Source organism: Clupea harengus, chromosome 7 (assembly GCF_900700415.2).
Source record: "Clupea harengus chromosome 7, Ch_v2.0.2, whole genome shotgun sequence".
Classification (NCBI taxonomy): Eukaryota; Metazoa; Chordata; class Actinopteri; order Clupeiformes; family Clupeidae; genus Clupea; species Clupea harengus.
This window is the reverse complement of record NC_045158.1, coordinates 26,647,007-26,665,022: the sequence shown is the minus strand read 5'-3', so window position 1 is coordinate 26,665,022 and position 18,016 is coordinate 26,647,007. Positions and strand designations below refer to the sequence as shown.

At 44.1% G+C, this 18,016-nt stretch overlaps 1 protein-coding gene across 1 annotated transcript in view; it reads left to right on the top strand.

Annotated features, from left to right (window-relative positions):
* Positions 1-18,016, top strand: part of LOC122133038 (neural proliferation differentiation and control protein 1-like) — a 29,859-nt gene that overhangs the window by 7,491 nt on the left and 4,352 nt on the right. The window contains exon 2 of the mRNA XM_042708326.1: positions 11,834-11,989. Within this exon, the coding sequence (XP_042564260.1) occupies positions 11,834-11,989 (156 nt within the window). The remainder of the gene's footprint in view (positions 1-11,833; positions 11,990-18,016) is intronic.

Here is an 18,016-nt window from a genome sequence, read left to right as displayed (position 1 = left end):
TCCCGCCTCGGCTGTGACGATTCATATTCGCTCATAAGCAGCGTCTTTTGTGTCTCGGGACAATAAAGCGCTCGCGTCTACAGGCCGTCTGCGTCTGCTGAGGACGGGATGAGATGAGCACGGGAGGAGAACAGTGTAAGGTGGGACTGGAATGAAGACCTTCCTGGTGTGATCTCCAGGGTAGATGCGTGTGTGGCAATTTAACTTACCTATGCCTCTCCTCCCTTAGAGAACCATACAGGGGATTGTTTAGTCATTTGAATGAACTCTCCTGGATAGTGGATGTTTGTCTTTGCTCGAGCCTTCAATTGTGCACGATTCTCAGAGCTTCGGGGCAAACAGTACGAGTGCAGTTGCACATAGTCGCGTGCTGTGCCTGTGCTCTTAGTCGCGTTGGGACTGTTGTCCGTGAAGGATCTCTTTCATAGGGCCCATTGTCACATTTGTTTGTGCGGACAATCGTCTCTCAAAGGTCTGGGATCTCATGATGGGAACCATAGACAAGCACAATGAAAGATAAGCACTATTTGCAGTCTCTTTGGACATAAAACAGTCTAAGGCCATCTCTGGGTAATGCAGTTTTTATACACGGTGGCAAAGGTAGAATTTATTTTCCAAACTTAAACTGTCTCCTCACCATAACTCTCAGTGGCAGTAAAAGCCCAGTCTGACTCGTTACGTAAAGCCTCTCTCCCGACGTGTCTTTATCACCAAGCATGCAACACAGCTACATGATAAGTAGAGGACAAAAGAAGTCACATGTGCAACTTTCCAGTTTGATATTACTCACCCAGTACTTAAGAGAATGTTCTGGTGCCTGTTGACCAGTTTGATATTACTCACCCAGTACTTAAGATAATGTTCTAGTGCCTGTTGACCAGTTTGATATTACTCACCCAGTACTTAAGATAATGTTCTAGTGCCTGTTGACCAGTTTGATATTACTCACCCGGGACTTAAGAGAATGTTCTGGTGCCTGTTGACCACTTTGATATTACTCACCCGGGACTTAACAGAATGTTCTAGTGCCTGTTGACCAGTTTGATATTACTCACCCGGGACTTAAGAGAATGTTCTGGTGCCTGTTGACCAGTTTGATATTACTCACCCAGTACTTAAGATAATGTTCTAGTGCCTGTTGACCACTTTGATATTACTCACCCGGGACTTAACAGAATGTTCTAGTGCCTGTTGACCAGTTTGATATTACTCACCCAGTACTTAAGAGAATGTTCTGGTGCCTGTTGACCAGTTTGATATTACTCACCCAGTACTTAAGATAATGTTCTGGTGCCTGTTGACCAGTTTGATATTACTCACCCGGGACTTAAGAGAATGTTCTGATGCCTGTTGACCAGTTTGATATTACTCACCCGGGACTTAACAGAATGTTCTAGTGCCTGTTGACCAGTTTGATATTACTCACCCGGGACTTAAGAGAATGTTCTGGTGCCTGTTGACCTAAGTTGATTAGACACCTTTATTAACCTCATTGTAACTACGTGTCCAGTTTTCTCTCATATTGTCCAGCAATGTGCTTATGATGGACATAATTGCTAAAGAGCCTACGTGGTCCACTCCAGATGTTGTCCCTTTAAATGTATGGTGTCCTATAACACTTAAGGCAATTTCTGTGTAAACAGCACAAGCTGTTTTGATTAGCATCATTTTGGAACTCAATGCAGGTTAATAAATGATATAACCACTCAAGGAGACTGAGGAATAGTCTCTCTAGCTGTGGCACACAATCAGGAAACACGCAGTTGTGCATCCTTTGGCCCAGACAAGCCATCACGGCACATTTGTGATGCCGGATGTGATGAGGCTCAGCTGGAGTGGAGATAAATTCTTCTCACTGATCAGTGTATTTTTATGACAGCTCCGGCTAAAAATGCTTGCTATTTCTGGAAGGACATATATTATTAGACGACTTCCGTTTTCTCCGCAGTGGGGTGAGTTCAGTCAACTGAGTTATTCTTGTAAGGCGATGCTGCGTTGCCACGACGAGGAGCGAGAAACCACTGCCCCTTTGTTGACGGCATATGGGAGCGGAAAATTCAATCTGCATGCATATCAGTTCATGTAGCTGCGTTTAGGTATATCTCAGTGTGTGTGTGTGTGTGTGTGTCTGTGTGTGTGTGTGTGTGTGTGTGTGTGTGTGTGTGTGTGTGTGTCTGTGTGGTGTAGAGGATAGCCAATACGACAGTAATTCAATTAATTAAAGCTTAATTATGTTTAGCATGTTTTCCCTTTTTTGTTTTTGTTTATTTATTTTTTTTTGGGGGGGGGGGCATATTTTAACTGCACAAACAAAATACTGTGAAATATATTTCAAATGTTTCAACATCATCCTTCATCTTTGATGAATGTCCCTTCTTGCTATTACGGTCTGTGCTGCCTACCATATGGTTCAGGACTTACTGTTTGACTGTATAATCAAATATTTAGCAACTCCGTTATGTAATCTATTAGTCGGGTAAGGCCTTTTGTCGTCACCTTTTTTTTTTTCCGTCTACAGTCCTGAAAGCATGGAGATGATTATCAGAAGGTTGGCCAGAGGCCATGTTGATAAAGAGAGGCCTTTGTTGTAGGTTGTAGCTAATTTGTCAGAAGCATTAGCAATTCATTTATTTGCAGTTAAAGCACCAGAGTTGAATAGGGCACTGCATGCATGCTAACATGGAGCACGTTCTCTGAATCACAAGTTTAATTCCCAGATGAAGTGGCTCTCCTGAGCACAGGGGCACTTTGATGATTTCAAGGAAACAGATCAAAATGCAGATGAGTATGATGCGCGTGAGCATAGCGCGATCAATTGTGTTTGCTTTTTTACAAGCAAGTCTGAGGGTAAAATGTCTGTTTGCCTCATCTCTCTTTGTGTTTTGGCTCTTTGGAAACATGTATTACAAAAACAAATTGTTAAAGCTAAATTAATTGAGGTTGATTGACAGATAGATAGAGACATAGATGTAGAGATGGAGAAAGAGAGAGAGAGAGAGAGAGAGAGATACTCTGTTCTGAAGAAACTGAGCAGAAGACATGTTGAGTAGAGTACAGTTGCGATGGAGAGAGAGAAAGAGGGAGAGAGAGACACTGATCTGAAGAAACTGAGCAGAAGACATGTTGAGTAGAGTACAGTTGCTCCAATCGGTTACGCATGATGGGACATTATGAATGGAAAGGGTCATGTCGTAGTGTTGTAATGTGCTGTGTCCCCCTACTGGTTGAAATAGTGAAGTTAAACATAACAGGTTTCTGTTTTCTTCCTGAGTGTTCTTTTGTATCTCGGTTGGAATAAAATGATCTTGTACTGAATGGTGCCATCGTCGTGACGACGAGTGTTTGCTTGTGAGTGTGCGTTGTTTGTTTATCTTTTGGTGCTTTAAAGGGACAAATCCAAGTGAGAAACCAGGAGCATCTGCAGTTTTTGTTGTGTGGAGCCACATCTGTGTGTGTTTGTTGTGTGTGTGTGTGTGTGTGTGTGTGTGTGTGTGTGTGTGTGTGTGTGTGTGTGTGTGTCTGTCTGTGTGTGTGTGTGTGTGTGTGTGTGTGTGTTATGGAGAATTAAAGGCTGTGGTCCTCCAAATGAGGATTACCACGGGATCGGTGTCCCCTGTCCCCTCCAATCCGCCGCCTGCACTGGAGGTCAACAGGAATCCGCCCGGCAGGAAGACATTCATCTGCCTGGTCATTAGTAATGGGAAGAGATGGACATGAATGGACATAAACGTTTCCGAATCTTCTCTCTGCAAGTTATGGCGTCCACTTTTCCGTTGTTTGTGAATGTAGGAGTCGCTGACTTGATCTGCATATAATGGTCGCCTCCCCCTCCCCACCTTTATTTGCTAATCGGCCCCCCTCACTGGTTGGGAGGATAACAGCCCATCCTAATGATTTGGCATTTTAATCCTATAAGTGCTTCTAATGACAGGGAAATTAGACGCCGCTGCGGCACCCGCCCGCCCGCAGCCTGCAGCCCGGGGTCTGGGCGGAGGAGACCGTCTCACTGGGCTAATCAGATCATGGCCGACATCTGCTGGCCTCCGTCCGTCCGTCCGTCCGTCTCAGGGGAAGGAGACGCAGAAGGAGCAGAGGAGAGGAGAGGAGAGGAGAGGGACTGGTTTCAAGAACCTAGTTTCAAGAACCCAGTACCAGATTTTTTTTTATTCACTTCAAAATCAAAAGTCAAGAGATTTAGTGCTGCGTTTCGAAACATTTGTTTATTTTGTCAGTCATTTTTTAAAGTCAGTAAACAGTAAACAGTCTTTTTGTTCAGCAGCATCAGCGCAACATGCAGCCTGTGCAAGTCATAGATTTACTGTGTGACAACTTTAAGTAAACATGCAGCGCTCTTTCTCTGTGCCTCCCCCATCCCCCGCACCCTGTGTGACTTATGAGGAGAGAGAGAGAGAGAGAGAGAGAGAGAGAGAGAGAGAGAGAGGTTGGAAGGAGGTGGAGAGGGAGGGAGGGTGTGTTTACTCCACCGCATGCAGCAGTAATGTATCACTCAACGTCAACCCCTCTGGGTTCCTGGGCAGCAGAAGAATGTGCTGTATAACTGATGTTAATGGGGAACCCAAGGTAATGTGCACGGAAGGACTGCACTAAACCCATGCATTGTGCACATGCCGATGCTTGGCATTGCTCATTATGTGGCTGGTAGGAAGTCCAAGGAGCTTTTGTGTTTAAAACCTTTTATAAGTATAGGGCTGTTGCATTGAACCGACTGTTTTATGATATCTGTAAACATGGCTTGAATGTGGGAGGACTGCAGTAACAGGTTGCCTCGTGTAGTCCACATAAGCACGAGGTGAAGTGTTTGATGAGCTTCTGCAGCAGAGGGAAGAGGGTTTGAAGATGTTTGGAATTGTCTCTATTTCCACTTCACAACAGACCCCTCGTTATCTCTTTATCGTTTTTTTTTGTGTGTTTTTTTTCTGTGTCACTGCTCTCACTGTTGTCCTAAGACATGCCGCCCCCCCCCCCCCCCCCCCCCCCCCCCCCCACACCACCCTTCTGTGCACTCTGTTGCTCCCGCATTCACAATGACTCATACCTGATGATGTCACACGGTCTCCGTTGCCATGGCCGTTGTTATGGAAACTGGAGCCAAGGTTTCTGTAATGCGGTGGACCCCGCAGCGGTGGCGGCGGCGGCGAGTGGTAAAAGGGGTTAATGCCGCAATCGATTGCCACGTACTGACGTTAATTATTCCCTCTTTTCCCCCCCGGCCCATTGAGTCCCTACAGAGGCTTGGCACCCGTTCTGCGGCTGGGCAAAACAAGACCTCAGACCTCCTTAGTGTTGGAACAGGAATGCCTGCTTTCTCTCTCCTCTCAGACTTAACCTGCCTTTTTAGAGAGTGTTTATGTCTCAGTCAAAAACACATCTGGATCAGTTAGGCCGAGTGCATTAGGCACCTGCCTCACAGTAGAGTAGGCAGGTTTGTTTGATTAGGATTGTAGATGCATATGCAAGCTTACACTTAAAACTCCTGAAAGTATACTTTCATTCATCTTCATTTTCTCTTGAGAGCATGCAGTGACTATGTACATGAAGCATCCATTCACCCGGAAAACAAATATCTTTAGTTGGTCTTGAATCTGTTTGTATGTGATAGGTAACCCGTACGTTACTCCTGAATCTATGCAGAAATCTACTTTTATATTTTTGTTAATTATATATGTGTCCTGTGCAGTCTGAGTGTCACCTCCAGGGAGAGTCACTGGGCATCTCTGCACTAAAGGGTAAGACTGAGGCTGCCGCTTGAGCAGGTCTTCACATCTCTCCAGCCCTCCTTTAGCCCAGCAGGAGTCTGCCACAGTCAGTGATATATACGCTACATGTTGCCTGGGTTGTCTGGGGCCACAGCTTGTTCTTGTGTCCCGACCGGACACCTCAGGGCCCCCCGCTGTTTGTGTCGGCTCATTCTCCAGTCGTTCACCGAGAGGGAGAAAACTGAAAACCTCATCTCTTTCTCTGAGAACATCAAAGAATAAAGATAACAATCCGGACCCTTATAACTTAGGCAAGGCAAGTTCATCCTATAGCACATTTTATAAACGAGTTTAATTCATAGAGCAGTTTCATAAACTGAGTATATTTATAAGAGCACGTTCATACACTGAGTATATTTCATAGAGCACGTTTCATAAACTGAGTTTTATTTATAGAGCACGTTTCATAAACGGAGTTTATTTATAGAGCACGTTTTCATACACAGAGGCAATTCAATGTGGCTTTCCATAAATAAAAGCAAAAGGAATGTCCTAAGGAAAAATCTAAACAAAGTGCTTAAGAGTGCAAAACAATAAAAGATGAAAAGAAATAGTACATCAAGTAATAATTAAAGATCAAATATATAAATAATTAAAAGACAGTACACAGTTCATAATTACAAGATAAGTTATATCATTAAATTAAAAGTAAAGTGCAGTAACATTAGAGTGCAATTTTTAGAGTTCAATCATAGGCACATGAAAATGTTTTTTAACCTGGATTTAGAAATGACTACCTTTGGGCCACATCTATGATCTTCTGGCAGTGTGTTCCAGTTGCATACAGCATAAAAGCAGTGTGTTCCAGTTGCATACAGCATAAAAGCAGTGTGTTCCAGTTGCATACAGCATAAAAGCAGTTTGTTCAAGTTGCATGCAGCATAAAAGCTAAATGCTGTTTCACCATGTTTACTCTGGGTTCTACTAGCTGACCTGAATCCATGGATCTTAGAGCCCTACTCTGGGCTCCACTAGCTGACCTGAATCCATGGATTTAAGAGCCCTACTTGTTTTATATTCTTTAAACAGGTCAGAGATATATTTTGAGCCCAAACCATTCAGTAAATTATAGATATAAGTAGCACCACTTTAAAATCTGTATCTGTGTTAAAATTTTAGAAATGGAATAATTTTCTGTGTTCCCTTGGTCTCGGGGCATTTTGAATGAGCTCTTTAATGGTCTTTATTGGGAAGACCCATTAAGAGCCCATTACAGTAGACCACCCCACTGGAAATAAAGTTGAGTTTCTCTCTGGTCTTTTTGGGACACCAAATCTTTGATTCTGGCTATATTTTAAGATAATAGAGAGCTATTTTTGTGTTTTCTTTGATATGGCTGGTGACAGTGTTATATTTGAGTCTATTAGAATGCCAAGACTCTGTTTTTTAGATTTTTGCTCCAAAAGTCCTCCCTAATTTTCCAACCTGTCCAAGAGTTATAAGAGCCGTTAAGGAACAATAGTGAGGTGGAAGCCAGATTTAAACAGTCAAAAGTTACAACTTAAGTTAACCACTTTGGGAAAATGCCTGGGTAGCAGTTAGCCATTTACTATTTGTAGTAAATCCCTTTTGTACAAGATAAAAAAAATAGTGTGCTGAGATACGATGTCAATGATTTAAGATGCCAAACTGTTTCCTGTAGAGTTTTGTGGTCAGTTGTATTCAACTGTAACATAGTTGTATTTCTAGGTGGTCGTAGAGATGGCATAGTTTCATTGTTTGACTGTGTGGTGTTTACATTTCTGGAGGGTAAGGAGTTCTGGGGCTATCTGTTTGAGGGGTTTGAAAGCTTGTCAACCATGACAAAAAGAAGCGGTGTTCCTGTTAATCATCGTAGAGAAAGGTAGCTGTCTAGCATATATCATATTTAAAACTACAGAGGGCTTTGTTTAAAGAGGCCATAGTGGATTTGATGTTTAGTTATTCTCTATTTGCGTTCAGCTTCCTGCATTCTCCTTTCAGTGCTTGTTTCTCCATAGTGCTTTCTGTTTGCGCAAAGTTTTCTTGACTTTTGCCAGTGCAACTACGGCCATGACATTCAATATTTTCAAGGTAAAGTTATCAACTGTCTCTGCATTCATGGTAGGGGACATAGCTATGACCTCCATAAACTGAGCACTCATTTTCCCTAACAGAAACAGCTTATTTAAACCTCCGGAGTGATCAGAAACAGCTTATTTAAACCTCCAGAGTGATCAGAAACAGAGCTTATTTAAACCTCCAGAGTGATCAGAAACAGCTTATTTAAACCTCCGGAGTGATCAGAAACAGCTTATTTAAACCTCCAGAGTGATCAGAAACAGCTTATTTAAACCTCTGGAGTGATCAGAAACAGCTTATTCAAACCTCCGGAGTGATCAGAAACAGAGCTTATTTAAACCTCCGGAGTGATCAGAAACAGCTTATTTAAACCTCCAGAGTGATCAGAAACAGAGCTTATTTAAACCTCCAGAGTGATCAGAAACAGCTTATTTAAACCTCCAGAGTGATCAGAAACAGCTTATTTAAACCTCCGGAGTGATCAGAAACAGAGCTTATTTAAACCTCCAGAGTGATCGGAAACAGAGCTTATTTAAACCAACGGAGTGATCAGAAACAGAGCTTATTTGAACCTCCAGAGTGATCGGAAACAGCTTATTTAAACCTCCAGAGTGATCAGAAACAGCTTATTTAAACCTCTGGAGTGATCAGAAACAGCTTATTCAAACCTCCGGAGTGATCAGAAACAGAGCTTATTTAAACCTCCGGAGTGATCAGAAACAGCTTATTTAAACCTCCAGAGTGATCAGAAACAGAGCTTATTTAAACCTCCAGAGTGATCAGAAACAGAGCTTATTTAAACCTCCAGAGTGATCAGAAACAGCTTATTTAAACCTCCGGAGTGATCAGAAACAGAGCTTATTTAAACCTCCAGAGTGATCGGAAACAGAGCTTATTTAAACCAACGGAGTGATCAGAAACAGAGCTTATTTAAACCTCCGGAGTGATCAGAAACAGAGCTTATTTAAACCTCCAGAGTGATCAGAAACAGCTTATTTAAACCTCCAGAGTGATCAGAAACAGAGCTTATTTAAACCTCTGGCGTGATCAGAAACAGAGCTTATTTAAACCTCTGGCGTGATCAGAAACAGAGCTTATTTAAACCTCTGGCGTGATCAGAAACAGAGCTTATTTAAACCTCTGGCGTGATCAGAAACAGAGCTTATTTAAACCTCCAGAGTGATCAGAAACAGCTTATTTAAACCTCCGGAGTGATCAGAAACAGCTTATTTAAACCTCCGGAGTGATCAGAAACAGAGCTTATTTAAACCTCCGGAGTGATCAGAAACAGAGCTTATTTAAACCTCCGGAGTGATCAGAAACAGCTTATTTAAACCTCCAGAGTGATCGGAAACAGAGCTTATTTAAACCTCTGGAGTGATCAGTAAGTCAAAGAAGGCACTGGAACTGGAAGGAACTGATCAGAAAGTGCCAGGTCCATAACAAAAGAAATGGAGAGACCTTCAGAAATAAGTAGATGAGATTCCAAGTGTGGCCTCGTGTGTGTGTGTGTGTGTGTGTGTGTGTGTGTGTGTGTGTGTGTGTGTGTGTGTGTGTGTGTGTGTGTAGGCTCTTTCACATGCTGCGAAGAAACCAGAAATGTTGTGTTGAGCAAAAGGTTCTTTGGCATTATTGTCCATGTTGATATGGATGTTAAAATCCCCTCTTATGATAAAAAAAAGTCATCAATAAAGTCATCAATACATCATGGAAGTCTGTAAATGGTTAAAAATGTCATTTTGGTAACACCCTCAAACATGGAACTGAGGTATTCAAAACAAAAGAAAAATAAAATGACCAAGTATAATCTTGCACTGAAATGCACTTTTAAATACAGCACCTACTTCTCCTCCCATCTTGCCAGTTCGGCACATATTCATAAAGCTGAAATGTACGGGTGCTGTCTCATTGAGAGCGGTAGCACTTGCCACCTTCTGCTAACCATGTCTCAGAGAGAAAAATGGAACCAAAATGGTAGGATCATATATCATTAGCCCTTCAAAGCACTACAAATGCAATCAAACCTCTCTGTAGTGAATGGATTTTACTACCTCTACTCTTGTAGAAACACCAGCGATGAATAAAGGATGCAAAGATCAACCGAAACAGAGAGAGAGAGAGAGATAGAGAGAAAGACAGAGACAGAAATGCAGGTGAGAGTGTGAATGAGAAAGTGTGTGTATGTCAGGGTGAGAGAGTGTGGGTGAGAGGGAGCCGTGTGTGTGTGTGTGTTTGTGTGTGTTTGTGTGTGTTCGTGTGTGTGTGTGTGTGTGTGTGTGTGTATGCCAGGGTGAGAGGGAGCCGGGTGTGTGTGTGTGTGTGTGTGTGTGTGTATGTCAGGGTGAAACGGAGCCTGGTGTGTGTGTGTGTACGTGTGAAAGAGAGCGAGAACATGAGAGCAAGAGAGAAAAGAAAGTACTTCATTTTTATTTATTTTTTTAAAGAGCGATCATCACTCTGTAGATGCATGGCTCTCTGTCTCTGTCTCTGTCTCTGTCTCTGTCTCTGTCTCTGCCTCTGCCTCTGCCTCTGTCTCTGTCTCTGTCTCTGTCTCTACTCTCTGTCTCTGTCTCTGTCTCTACTCTCTGTCTCTGTCTCTGTCTCTACTCTCTGTCTCTGTCTCTGTCTCTGTCTCTACTCTCTGTCTGTCTCTGTCTCTACTCTCTGTCTCTGTCTCTACTCTCTGTCTCTACTCTCTGTCTCTGTCTCTGTCTCTACTCTCTGTCTCTGTCTCTGTCTCTGTCTCTGTCTCTACTCTCTGTCTCTGTCTCTGTCTCTACTCTCTGTCTCTGTCTCTGTCTCTACTCTCTGTCTCTGTCTCTGTCTCTACTCTCTGTCTCTACTCTCTGTCTCTACTCTCTGTCTCTGTCTCTGTCTCTGTCTCTACTCTCTGTCTGTCTCTGTCTCTACTCTCTCTCTGTCTCTGTCTCTGTCTCTACTCTCTGTCTCTGTCTCTGTCTCTGTCTCTGGGATGCCATTCCTCTGCTGACTCCACTGGCCTTTCCCTTAATTGGCTTCAGCAGAAGAGCTGACCTGAAGTCAGTCGTACATGAGCGCTCACACTGAAGTAATGAGCACAGGGTGTCGCACACCGCTCCTCTGCATATCTGATCCGTCGGCTCCCTTCTTCTTGGTTTCACATGTGGGGCTCCTCTTCTCCATCTCTAGGGTGTGTGTGTGTGTGTGTGTGTGTGTGTGTGTGTGTGTGTGTGTGTCTAACAGGCTCATCCTCTCGGGGCTTTTACTCCTTCTGCCAATTTCCCTCTTCAAAGCTGTGCTGACTCATTCCTCAGTCATGTTGTTGTTGGGGATCGGAGCAACATCGGATCTCGTGTCAGAGAAGTGTGTGTGTGTGTGTGTGTGTGTGTGTGTGTGTGTGTGTGTGTGTGTGTGTGTCAGATCTAAAGCTTCCGTGACCAACAGGCTGAGAAGATATGTATTAATAAAAGACACTCAGGTTACCTCGAGAGTCTCATTTTGCTGTTTTTTTTTTTTAAATGGATTACAGCACTTTGATGTGTGAGTCAATCCCGGCTAAACCAGGGTGATCTACCAGAACTAACACCAGTTCAACCCTGTTTTCCTATTCTAAACCAGGGTGATCTACCAGAACTAACACCAGTTCAACCCTGTTTTCCTACTCTAAACCAGGGTGATCTACCAGAACTAACACCAGTTCAACCCTGTTTTCCTATTCTAAACCAGGGTGATCTACCAGAACTAACACCAGTTCAACCCTGTTTTCCTACTCTTAGCCCCAAAAGGTGTAGTCAACAATGGACAGATCACTTTACAAATCCCGCTGCTCACTGATATTGCGGCAGACAAGAGTTACTCATGCATGTGAAGGGTATGAGTCGAACGTGTCTTTGGTGTCCCCTCTGTCACACACACACACACACACACACACACACACACACACTTCTCTCACCATGGGGGTCAGTACGGGCAGACATCAGTTTGAAGGTGAAAGTCAGTCTGACAGGTCTGTCTATGTGTCCCCTGTGTCTCTGCAGAAGGACAATGTCCCCGCAGTCTGGACTGTGCCCGCGAGGGACGCCACTTCTGCCAGCCGGGCTCCTCGCGCTGCGGGCCGTGTCTGGCACCCCTGACGGAGAGCAAGAGGGGCACATGTGTGGTGAGGAGACAACAGCACCCTCGCCACCACCTCAGTAAGTCCTCCACTGTCTCTGTCTCTCTCTTCTCTCTCTCTCTATTCTCTCTCTTCTCTCTCTGTCTCTTCTCTCTCTTTTCTCTCTCTCTCTATTCTCTATCTCTGTCCCTATTCTCTCTCTCTCTCTCTCTCTCTCTCTCTATTCTCTCTCTTTGTCCCTATTCTCTCTCTCTCTCTCTCTCTCTTTATTCTCTCTCTTCTCTCTCTTCTCTCTCTGTCTCTTCTCTCTCTTTTCTCTCTCTCTCTCTTCTCTCTCTTTTCTCTCTCTCTCTATTCTCTCTCTCTGTCCCTATTCTCTCTCTCTCTCTCTCTCTCTTTATTCTCTCTCTTTTCTCTCTCTTCTCTATTCCTTCTCTTCTCTCTCTCGGTCCCTATTCTCTCTCTATTCTCTCTATGTCTCTATTCTCTCTCTTCTCTCTCTCTGTGTCTATTCTCTCTCTTTTCTCTCTCTTCTCTATTCCTTCTCTTCTCTCTCTCGGTCCCTATTCTCTCTCTATTCTCTCTATATCTCTATTCTCTCTCTATTCTCTCTCTGTGTATTTGCTCTCTATTCTCTCTCTCCTCTCTGTGTCTCTATTCTCTCTCTTCCCTCTCTCTCTCTATCCTTTCTCTTGGTCGCCCCATGTGGCTGCCTTAAAAAACGACTTTACTTCAGACCACCATATAAAGAATAGGAATAGATGATACGAAGACATGTATATGCACACATATATACACACACACACACACACACACACACACACTTACACACACACACACAAGCACATACACACACACACAGCACACACACTCACACAAGCACATATACACACACACACACACACACAGCACGCACACTCACACTCACTCACACTCACACAAGCATACACTCACACTCACACAAGGACACACTCACACAAGCACACACAGCACGCACACTCACACACACACACACACACACACACACACACACAGCACGCACACGCACACACACTCACACACAGCACGCACACGCACACACACTCACACAAGAACACACACACACACACACACACACATACACAGCACACACACACACACAGCATGCACACTCACACTCACACTCACACAAGCACATACACAAACACACACACAAGCACACACTCACTCAAGCACACACAGCACGCACACTCACACCCACACACACACACACACACACACACACACACACACACACACACACACACACACACACACACACACACACACTCACACACACACACACACATACACATACACAGCACGCACACTCACACAAGCACACACACTCACACAAGCACACACACACACACACACATACACAGCACACACACACACACAGCACGCACACTCACACTCACACTCACACAAGCATACACTCACACAAGCACATACACACACACACACACACACACACACACAGCACGCACACTCACACTCACACAAGCACATACACGCACACACACACACACACACACAGCACGCACACTCACACAAGCACATACACACACACACACACACACACACACACACACACACACACACACACACACACACACACACATACACAGACCACCATATAAAGAATAGGAATAGATGATACGAAGACATGTATATGCACACATATATACACACACACACACACACACAAGCACATGCAGACACACACACACACACACACACACACACTTACACACACACACACAAGCACATACACACACACACAGCACACACACTCACACAAGCACATATACACACACACACACACACACACAGCACGCACACTCACACTCACACAGAAATACACACACTCACACAAGCATACACTCACACAAGCACACACAGCACGCACACTCACACTCACACACACACACACACACACACAGCACGCACACGCACACACACTCACACAAGCACACACACACACACACACACACACACACACATACACAGCACACACACACACACAGCACGCACACTCACACTCACACAAGCATACACTCACACAAGCACATACACAAACACACACACAAGCACTCACACAAGCACACACTCACACAAGCACACACAGCACGCACACTCACACACACACACACACACACACACACACACACATACACAGCACACACACTCACACAAGCACACACACACACACACACACACACACACACATACACAGCACACACACACACACAGCACGCACACTCACACTCACACTCACACTCACACAAGCATACACTCACACAAGCACATACACACACACACAGCACGCACACTCACACAAGCACATACACACACACACATACACACACACACACACACACAGCACGCACACTCACACTCACACAAGCACATACACACACACACACACATACACATACACAGCACGCACACTCACACAAGCACATACACACACACACACATACACAGCACACACTCACACAAGCACATACACACACACACACAAGCACATACACACACACACACACACATACACAGCACGCACACTCAGACAAGCACACACACACACATACACAGCACACACTCACACAAGCACATACACACACACACACACACACAAGCACATACACACACACACACACTCACACATACACAGCACGCACACTCACACAAGCACATACCCCACGAAGTATGGAAACCTCTGCGCCCTTCCTCCGACCAGGAAGTGCATTGACTGCCCTGCGTGAGAAAAGACACTTCAGTATCCACTGTGCCTCGCCCACAGTGGGAGAGTATCCACGACTCCTTAGGGAGGCCCGTCTAGTCTGTGCCTGCATTCCCCAACAGCCCGTCTATACGTGCTGAGCACGTACCCGACAGAGGTGGTTATCAGCTGTGGTTTTTGTCAGTTATTATGGACAAATAGGACCCAACAGTGTCAAAGCCAGTCAAAGCCCAATATTGTATGAAATCATTTTTTTATTTAAAGAGATCACAGATAGGCGGTGTAGTTTTGTTTGATTAGATGTGTTATTTATAATGTTATATTATATGTGTTATTTTCTTCTCTTTTAGTCTTTTGTTATTTGTCATCTCTTTGATGCCTCCATCTCTTGGCCTGTCTTTGTCTCTGTCTGTCTGCCCAATCTCTGTCTGTCTGCCCTATCTCTGTCTGTCTGGGGCGTCCCTCTCTACCTTTAAGAAGCTTTTGAAGACCCAACTCTTCAGAGAGCACTTCCCGTCCTAGCTGGCACTTCGACTAGTGCGTAACTTGCAATTACAGCAGTTACATTTCTGCACTTCTTTCTTTCTTTTTTTATTTCATTTTGTTATATTTCTTATGTAAAGTAGTATTTATTTATTGTTACACCAGGTTCTATTGCTCGTAGCTTGAAATATTCTCTCCCTTGTACATCGCTTTGGACAAAAGCGTCTGCTAAATGACTAAATGTAAATGTAAATGTCTGCCCTATATCTGTCCTCCCCCTCCCCCTCCCCTCATCCAGCAGACGGCCCCCTCCGCCGCGGGCTGTTAGGCACGATAACTCATTCTGATTGGCTGTAATGAGTGGACTGGGGTGCGTCAGCCCATAATAATGGCTAATAACCCCCAGGCAGAGCTTGCGTCACTAGTGGAACTGAGACATGGCCCTCAGACACATTTTCGTTCAGTCTTAGGAAGCTTTCACTAGTCACGCAAAGAGGACATTATGCGTACTGTAAATTGGCGCTCTACCGCCTGCTGTGAAAGATGTGCAACGACATTGTCATAATATTTTTGAAAAGTTATTTTAAGTCAACTGGGATCGTACACTTACGTCTCCAGACAGGCTCACCAGTCAGCGCGCTACCATATAAAGAAGTCAAACTGAAGGTGTCTGTCGAGGACTTCTTCTGAGATATTTACCTCTCCTCTCTCTACCGAACCTGCTGACCATTCTCCTGGGGGTGTCGGCCATCTTGTCTTGCTCATCGTTGTGTGTTCTCATCCCTCACCCCTCCACAGAGGTTCGACTGATTTCCCCAGAGCTCAAGCTCTATGTCACTCAGTGATCATGCATCGTATCCTACGTCATAACTGTACCATAGTCATGGTTGTGGAGTCATTCTCATCATTTTTATATTGTTGATTAAACTCCTTAAACGTTTAACGTTTAACCATTAAACCTTTTGCTTTCTAAGACTTCTTTTCAATAATCCCATTTCAATGACCGTCCTTGGCATAGTAATGAAATTCTGAACATGTTCACTGCGCCTGCTCTCTCTTAGCCTATGTGCATTTAACCATTAAACCTTTTGCTTTCTAAGACTTCTTTTCAATAATCCCATTTTAAAGTAACAATATGTAACTTTTTTTACCTTAAAATAACAGCTTGAAAAAAATGGTGCCGCTACAATTACTTTTAATATGGAGAATGGCCTCTCCGCCATTGCCATCGGGGGTCTGTAGGGAAAATACTGCGGTATGTAAGATTTCTGGAGCCGCCCGGTCCTTTGTGTCTGAGCATGCGTGACTAGGATCGGGTAGTGACAGTCACTATGGGAACAGCTTTTACTCGTTGGCGAGAGCTGAAAGAGACATTTGGATAAAATTTCGATTCAGAGCTAGCCATCTTTTCTTGACTGTGTTAGCAAAGTTGTTGACTCGCTAGTTTGTCATAAACGAGGAAAGCAAATTTCAACAGGTTTCGCCGCTAGGGGGAGCTACAAGCCAAGAACTGCTTTATTGACTGTCCTTGGCATAGTAATGAAATTCTGAACATGTTCACTGCCCCCTTTCTCTCTTAGCCTATGTGCATCAGAGTTATTTGTCATACCTAATTTTGCTGTCCACAGCACAGCGTAATGTTAGTCAGTGAACAGTGTGAGTCATCATACATAGTAATCTACGTCATAACTCTACTACAGTCACGGTTGTGGAGTCATACTCACTATTCTTATAATGTTTATTAAACTCCTTTTTACGTTTTGCTTTCTAAGACTTCTTTTCAATAATCCCATTTCAATGACCGTCCTTGGCATAGTAATGAAATTCTGAACATGTTCACTGCACCTGCTCTCTCTCTTAGCCTATGTGCATCAGCGTTATTTGTCATACCTAATTTTGCTGTCCACAGCACAGCACAGTGTATAGTGTTAGTCAGCGAACAGTGTGAGTCATCATACATAGTAATCTACGTCATAACTCTACTACAGTCACGGTTGTGGAGTCAAAATCATCGTTTTTATATTGTTGATTAAACTCCTTTTTCTTTTTCTTTTTTTGCTTTCGAAGACTTACGGTATTTTAAACAATCCAATTTCAATGACTGTCCTTGGCACAGTAATTCATTTCGGAACATTTTCATCATTTCAAATACGGAACATTAGTGAGAATTCATCACATAAATGATTCAAACCCCCAGCAATGTAATTGGCAAAGATTCAATTGCCATACCTAATTTTGCTGTGCACAGCACAGTGTTTAGGGAGGACAGAGAGGCTTTGGGTGGAGGTCTGAAGGAAGTTGGATGATGTATCCACTTATCTGGAGCTTAAACCAACTTCCCGCCAGACGGATCTGTTGGCACGGGTAGGAATGCTAGCCACTCGTCGACGGACAGTTTTATTGAATGGGGTGCTCTCATAATGATGTGGTGGCTTCAGGAGAGCTATTGCCCCTCACTCATAATGATAGAGAGATATTGCCCCTCACTCATAATGATGGAGAGATATTGCCCCTCACTCATAATGATGTGGTGGCTTCAGGAGAGCTATTGCCCCTCACTCATAATGATGGAGAGATATTGCCCCTCACTCATAATGATGTGGTGGCTTCAGGAGATCTATTGCCCCTCACTCCGTGTCCGGGCATCTCTAATCCACTCTACATTATTTACCCCTCAGTGAGAGCACTTCCCTCTTCCCACTCCCCTCTTCCCTCTTCCCTCTTCCCACTTCCCTCTTCCCACTCCCCTCTTCCCACTCCCCTCTTCTCTCTTCCCAGCTCCACGGCGCTGCTGACCGCGCAAACCGCCTCCGTTTCTCTCGTTCTCTCGTTCGCAGATAAAGGATGTGATGAGCTCTC